Source organism: Pithys albifrons, chromosome 9 (assembly GCF_047495875.1).
Source record: "Pithys albifrons albifrons isolate INPA30051 chromosome 9, PitAlb_v1, whole genome shotgun sequence".
Taxonomy (NCBI): Eukaryota; Metazoa; Chordata; class Aves; order Passeriformes; family Thamnophilidae; genus Pithys; species Pithys albifrons.
In genome coordinates, this window is record NC_092466.1 from 21,232,990 (window position 1) to 21,240,726 (window position 7,737).

Consider the following 7,737-nt stretch of genomic DNA (forward strand, 5'->3'; position numbering starts at 1 on the left):
GGGGAAAGCATGTCCAGATTTCTCTCAGAGGGAGCTGAGCTAAATTCTTCGAAGTCAATAAAATGGGAATTTTGTACAAATACTTGTGTTATTCAATGGACATAGTAGGGTAACAGAAGCTGCAATGCCCTGCAGAATTGTGTATGCTTCCCAAATTCATCCTTGCTATTTCTATCTTCATAAGATGTATTTCAGTATCTAAAGAATGTTTGTTTTGCAGTTTTTGCACAGAAAGCTCAAAGACCTGAGAATCTTTATGTCCCTAGAGGAAGGGTTAAGAAAGGTAAGTCAGAAGTTCACCCTGAAAATCATTCTACTAGTCCAAAAGGAGATATGCTGAGGTAGCTTAATTTGCATGAAATATGACAGAATAGACTGTTTTGCAAAGCTCTGGGGATAACAGTCCTTTATGAACGACCCAACCTTTTTGACCTTATGTGACACTGGAAACTTTTATAACTGCAGAGTGGGAGGGTAGTACCCCTTTATCATGTACTCTACATGTATCTCTTATCTTGACGTTTATCTTGAGGATCATAATGATCAGTGAAGTCCTTTTCTATGGTGTGAACCATATTACTTCATGCAAATGATGTCCCACTTTTAATGTTCTGTATATAGCCACTACTTGTTGATCATTATTTCGCATGATTTAACTTCTGGTGAACTGATTGCCATTGATATCTGCACCTCCAAAACTCTGTCCTTATACTTTCAATTCTTATCCTGTGCACTATCAGAGTGCCAGGTACCACATCTGAACTTTTATCTCATGTGTTGGTAACTCCTCTTTGTGTTATAAATGATTTAAAAAATGCCAGCATCAGTAGAATGAGTTTTTAGTTTCTGGACTTACACTACACAAATTACCTAGGAAGAGCTTTGTGACTGCCAAGGTGAAAGCTCTGTTTTTTGGATTGCTGAGGAAGCAAAGCACTTTAAGGAATACATTTTGTGATGCTCACTTAAGTTATGTTTTTAAGAACAGAGGTTATGCCTGGGAAGTATTTGTAAACAAAGCTACCTCTCAGCTGGGCTTTTAGCCCTAACAAATAGCAGGATGGCCTAAGAATAAAGCCCTTCTTAGGAAACATTCAGTCTGTAATATTGATTTTGTTGTGGGGTTTGGGGTTTTTTTGGCATCTGGTATATCAAAGGTGCTTGAGTATTCAGTGAGGAAGGCAGATGCCACCAGTTCAGTAATATTTTTTATGGTGTTCTCTCTTCAGAGACAATAGTCAGGCCTGTAAGGGACCTGTCTCAGTCAAGCATATATGATCCATTTGCTGGAATGAAAACCCCAGGCCAACGGCAGCTGATAACATTACAGGAGCAAGTGAAAATGGGCATACTCAGCGTGGATGAAGCTGTACTTCATTTTAAGGAATGGCAACTGAATCAGAAAAAGAGATCAGAATCATTCCGGTTCCAGCAGGTACAGACTTACTCTACTGTTTAAGAAATACAACTGTCTCTCTGGGTTGTATCACAAGCTGTTCAGTGTGGGTGTGTTTCTTTTCCGGTTGGAGCAGGAAGATGGCTAACACAGTTCCCCAGCTAGCAGAGTTGTCTCTTGATGTGGAAGGGCTGTTCCCAGGTAGCAGCAAGCAGGTAGCTGTTTTACAGCTCTGTTTGTCTTGCAGTAGTATTGTTAGGTTTTGGAGATCTGTGCACTAGGAATTGGACCAAATCCAGCTGGCTAAATTACCTTTCTAGAGGTGACCTGGCACCTCCCTGCTGACAAGGGACTTGTGTGATGAACATGGAGCTTGTTGGTTCTCATCCATTTCAGATCAGTGAAGAGTCTGTGTCCCAGATGCTGTGTTGGCTGTGAAGTCCCAACTGGTAGCTGGTTTAATCCCTGCCCAAGTGTTTGTTGATGGCTCCAGGACTGTTCTATGCAGTCTGGACAAGTGTAGCAACAGTCACTAGTCGTCAAAGCAGTGTTTGGGTGGCTTAACTGAATGAGGGAGTAATTTTGTTGGCAGCAGCAACATAATGACCGATGTTAACTGGTAGTCATAGTTTAAAATTTTCGTTCTCAAATTAGAGGTTCCCTCTTTAAAACCACTACTTACTTCTTTTGGAGCCTTTTGTTCACGCTGTGGCAGTCTGCTCTCACACTTGAGGTGCTGGTCTCCAGTGTGTGACATTGTTTTGGAAGCTGTCAGAACAAAGTCAAGGCTTTTCTCCTCCAGATTCTCTCTTGGAAGGGTCCTTTCTACCCAGAAACACTCAGAGGAATCCCTTCTCCTGTCAGTGAAGAACACAGTGCTACTTTAGTAGATGTCTGTAGACGAGATGAAGTGGCATGCTCTGTGCCCCATCCCACGAGCAGCTTTCAAAGTCTCTGCTCCAAATCTTGCTTCATGGTATAGCTTTGCCTCCTTTTCTACTTATTCCACCATATCTCGGGAGATATGTACATTTTGCCCTGCTGACAAAAGTTGTCTTTTTTCTCCCCACCTTTTCATAATGTAAGGTGCAGTATGCTGCCACACAATAGTAAAGAGACTTTGCTCCCAGTTACATTTTCAGGTGTCCCCTTTTGCTTTGTTCAGGATGTCCTTAATTCTTTGAGTTGTCCCTCACACTCTGGGATTCACAGCAGCCTCTTCTGTCTCTGCAGTCAGAATTACCTGTTTATTAGTGCCGAAAGAACTGTGCAGTTATGGGTCTTGTCTCTGTGCCAGTGTCACAGTGGAAACAGAAAACAGAGGGAGTTTAAACCCAGTGTGCTGCTTATCTGCAGCTGCCAGTGGGTGTGTGAACTTGACCTTATCTACACAATGATTATCTAAAAAATCTAGGCTTTTGAAAGGCACACATGGGTTTCTGAATGGAACACATTAAAACCTGTTGACATGGTTTGGACTTCAGCCAGGTCTAGCAGGGTTTGTTACAGCTTGGTTGCAAAACTCGATGAAATATAATATTGATTTTGCCAGAAAGCTGCTCATCCTTCTTTAGCCAAAGCCTTGAAAAAATATCTTGTGATATTTCTAGGAAAATCTGAAACGTCTACGAGACAGCATAACCAGGAGGCAAATGGAGAAGCAAAAGAAAGACAAAAGTGCAGGTAACAGTCTCTGACTCTCATATTCTCTGGTAATGAAGCACCCAGCCATATTAATAGGCTCTTCAGGCAGAAACTTGTCCATATGTATTGTAGTTGTGTGATATTTTAACACACACATCCATGTGCCAGCTGGCAAAAACATAGGGAAGTTTCTCTACTTCTCAGTTTCACAGACAAAGAAAGGATGTCCACATTTGTGGAGTGCATCTCGATTCATTTATATTGTTACAATCACTCTCTTTCTTCTTAAGTGCAAAACTGTCTCTCAGAGGCTATAATTGCATAGACCCTTCTGAGCTTTTCATTTTCCCTTACAGATTTAGAAATTACAGTACCCATTCGACATTCTTATAATACTTTGGGGAGACCAGAATGTGGAATATATGAGTACACTCCCAGGAAAAACGTTTTTCCACAGAAAAAGGAGTTAAAACGAGGAGACTGGAAAACAGAAAGCACATCCAGTACAACAAGTAAGCAAGCCCTGAGTGTCACTCTCTCTACAGGAAAGCTGGATGGAAAACACTTCACCAGCCTGACCCTCGAGCCAGCTCAGGGGACAGGAATTCTGTTCCTGAATCCTGGCACTGACACTGCCACCCGAAACCCTGCATGCCTCATGCTGGCTGTTCTTAAAACTGTAAAAGCAGCTCCAGGTGTCCTTAAAGTGGTTTGGGCATTTTGTGTCTGCATCTCTGCAGGAGGAGAACCTGAAACCTGAGCAAAATATTCCCTTGAGTCTTCTTGGGGATGGCATACCACCTGTCTTCAGTTCTTGAAAGTAGATGGCAGCTGCTCTCTTATTGAAAAGGATGCTCCCATGCTGTGACTGCCAGCAGGCTCTGTGCTCTTCTGGCCTGTGGGGCATATTTATATTTCAGGCTGGAAACCAGTCTCTACATGTCATTTCCTCAGTTGTTGTAGAAAAAAGACAGCATTTTTCATTGGTAACTGTGGGACCTCTTGAGTGACTTGGACTGTTGTCTGCACATTTTTATTATCTTTGGCTTTCATTAGGTTTAATTTGTTCAAATTGAATCCCTGCATTCTTGGTCTTACTGCAGATCGAGCAATTATTGCAGAAAGGATTAGTATCATTTTGGTCCTCTGAAAGGAAAACTGAGTCCCAGTGAGGTCACTGCCTTTGTGACTCTTGGTAAGATAGAGCTGACACACATCCAGAATAGGGGCCAGAGATGGCTAACTGAGCCAGTAACTTGCATACAAGCAGTTGAGAGAAGTTAACTGAGTCTGCAGAGTTCTCTATGTGCAGCTTGGTGCTCTTTCTAGAACGTGGTGTGATTGTGAGAATGGACCATACCACAGTATTTAGTACTCTTAAGTGCTGCTGTTTGTACCAACTGATAGTGAGAGTTACCAAAGCTAGTAAGGAGAGGGAGTGCATCTTAGGTGAAAACCTCTAGCCACCATTTCAATGTAGAGATTTCTGAACATTAGTGTCCCAGTATTTCACAGCTCTATGTAACATTTTATTATCTGTTTACAACTGAAACCAACCATAGCAGTGTAGGACATGTTTGTGAGTTGCTGTCACCTTTGGAGATGGCATAACTATTTGCAAAACAACCCCTGCTCTGAGTCAATGACAGTTAAATGGGTTTGTGTACATGGTTGCTGAAGATTGTTTAAACAAACTTGTAATTTTTAGCTTGGAAACAGACTAGGAAACAGTCCTGCAACGAGTGAGAATTGTTGTGAGAGGAGGTGGTAAACAGCTATTTGGAACAGTAACCTCTCATGCAGTCACTTACTCCAAAAGTGATTTACGTGACAGCTCAGAGCCATCTACCTTCATGCCATTGTTAAAGATAGGGGACTGATAATTTAAATATGTGTAAATGTTGGGTGTGTAACCCTTGTGAAAATATTTGCCTGACTTGCCAGGTGATACTGGCCCTGGATGTTTTCAGTTAGTTTATGGTTGTATTTAACCAGAAGACTAGATCTAGGTAGGGCAGAAATCTTCTAGAAAGAAAGCATAATTCAGTGGTTTGGACCTCTGGTTTTTGTTTTATGAAATGCGATTGTTTGAATCCTGGATATGTGAAAAACAACAATGGAAATAAATTAATCTAAACAAGTATTAAATTATATGTGCAAGAGTTAAACATGAGGTTAGAAAGACCCCTGAGTAAGGGATTTCCAGTTAAATCACCAGGATTTAAGATTTGTTTTCTCTTGCTTACTCACTCTAGGTAGTGCGAGTAACCGCTCTAGCACTCGGAGCATATTGAGTGTCAGCAGTGGGATGGAAGGGGACAGTGAGGTAAGCTCTCACCTCTGCTGTGTACTAGTTCTTAAGTAAATGGCTTCCGTTTCATGCAAAAGAGAAAGAGCTCAGAGATGGCACTGCATTTGCAGAGATAGAAGAATGTAGCCACTTCTATTGTGAAGCTAGCGAGAACCAAATTTTGCTGGTCTGTAAACACTTCTCTTTGTTTTGTAGGACAACGAAGTCCCAGAAACAACTAGGAGCCGCAGCCCAGTTGCCCATCAAGCAGAGAGGCCACCTTTCCCAGAAAGGCCTCCCAGAGTGCCTCCTCGAGGTGCAAGCAGGTAATGCTAAAAGGCAGCTCAAACATGAGTGTTCGGTGATCCATATGGAAGCCTTGCACAGGGAGCAAGGCAGGAAGCAAATGTGTCTTTGAACAAAATCTACCAGGCTGTTACCTGTCAACACACACTGTTAAGAATTGTATGATCCTTGTTTCTCATCTGTAATACTTGGAGGAATCAATTTCCTAGTTGGTTACATTTTTACTGCAATGCTGAGGTTCATGCATGGCAAGGGGCAGCACTGTTGGGGCACACAGCGCTTGCCATGGTAAGACTGGCCCAGATGGAGTTGCATCCTCCCGAGGCAGAGATACAGTACCTGACCCTCCGGAGAATGTCCTCTTGGTACATACGAAGTGTAGTGCAGGGGCAATTTCCTTTTGGCATTCTCTTGGATTTTTGCCTTTTGACAAAGTGCAGATCTCTCTAAAGCAGATGTATTTACATGTATTATTGGCCTCAAAGAAAGAACTGCATGGGCTTTATAGGAGGTGTTAAGGGGTTTTGCCTTGATATCATCAGACTACCACAAACTTAAGTAACTTGTAAACACTCCTTTGGTCCAAACAGTGCAAGTCTATGAAGTCCAAGCCCCCCAGAAGCTATCTCAGTACAGATACTAATAAAATTCTCCAACTGCTAAAGCAGTAATTGCCACTGTGTGGGTTTAGAAAATTCTGAATGTTGGCTTGGCTCTGGCAAAGAATATAGCTGGAATTTAGTTAGTTTGAAAAAAGATTGTTGATCTCTTCCTATTGTTCTCTAATTTTCAGGAGGAAGCAACCCTAATAGCATCTCTTTATAGTAATAGTAGAATTAGTGCAGCTAAAGAGCAGAAGAAATAGCTTGTACAGGAAGAGGGCTCCGGCAGCTTGGCATCTGCTCTGTTGCTGAATCACTGATAGCCTGTTTTTCTTCTTGTATGACTGTTTCTTGTACAATATTCTTACATATGATGTTATTGCATGCAATGTGTTGTCCCAGAACTCTATTTTCTACTATTCTTACATGCATTTTTATTCTCTGTCTTTTTATAGGCCTGTAAGCTGTGAAGGTTTTTATCCTCCACCTGTACCCCCAAGAGGTCGCTGAATCTCTCAACATCTGTGGAATATGAGATTTTTTTCTGTTTATATATATTTGTACAGATATTTTTTGGCTGTCTTAAATTATTTATAAGTGGGACCCAAATATTTTTATCTACTTCTTCCTGCCTAAAGCTCTAGTGACTTTCCCCAGGATTGTCACTGAGACTTCTTGGTCTTCTATAACTTTTTTTAGTTGGAAGAATTTTGGTACTTTAGGACTTCAAGAAAAAGTACCATGATTGGGAAGGAGAATGCTGATGTGTGTTTTGGGAGCCCTGCACCAATATGAAGGAAGTTTTCTTTTGACCAAGAAGGCACACATGTCCTTTTTAGAACTAAATCCTGATAAGCATTGTTACCAACCCCCTCAACACAGCCTACAAGGTTACATACTTGAAAAAGTAAAGAAAATCAGTTGTTTGAAGAATGCTCATTACAGAGCAAGAGTAAGTGAATGTACTGCTGTTAGGTGTAACCTTTTGGGCACAGGTATGCTGACCTTTCAGACAGTGTAGTATCCCCTTCCAGCAACCATTAAACCATGGGAGGATGAGAAATCGTCTGTCTTAAAGAATGTATTTTGCATACAGGCTTGAAAATGCCTTTCCCTTTCCCATTTCCTCCCTGAGGAGGACAGACATCAATAAGGTATTGTGTGTGCTACATTTACCATGAAAATTCCCAAGGCAGTTGGAAAGGAACCTGCCGTATCACAAACCAACTGTACTTAAACCTTTTCTGGGGAAGGGGTGGGTATGGTGTTAAAATCACATGACTGACCTCTCAAATTAGAGGAAGGAACTGGTGGCAGTGCTGTGTTCTGTATCTCTTATATATGGTCATCATAGAAGCAATATGAAGGCATTTCACTTCATGCAGTGGAATACTACAGTGAGTGTCCAATTATCAGTGCACACACCTCACAACTCCCAGCTGTGTTTTAGCTGGGAGCAGTGACAACAGGCAGCCTGGGGGCTGGACTCTGCCTGCTCT

At 41.8% G+C, this 7,737-nt stretch overlaps 1 protein-coding gene across 2 annotated transcripts in view; it reads left to right on the forward strand.

The window, feature by feature from the left end:
• Nucleotides 1-6,807, forward strand: part of PIK3AP1 (phosphoinositide-3-kinase adaptor protein 1) — a 38,460-nt gene extending 31,653 nt beyond the window's left edge. For both annotated transcript variants that reach the window (XM_071564005.1, XM_071564006.1), the window contains 7 exons: nt 221-283; nt 1,230-1,435; nt 3,007-3,079; nt 3,397-3,552; nt 5,296-5,366; nt 5,547-5,656; nt 6,694-6,807. In XM_071564005.1, coding sequence (XP_071420106.1) covers nt 221-283; nt 1,230-1,435; nt 3,007-3,079; nt 3,397-3,552; nt 5,296-5,366; nt 5,547-5,656; nt 6,694-6,748 — 734 coding nt within the window. In that variant the 3' untranslated portion in view covers nt 6,749-6,807. The remainder of the gene's footprint in view (nt 1-220; nt 284-1,229; nt 1,436-3,006; nt 3,080-3,396; nt 3,553-5,295; nt 5,367-5,546; nt 5,657-6,693) is intronic.
• The last annotated feature ends 930 nt before the right edge of the window (nt 6,808-7,737 follow it).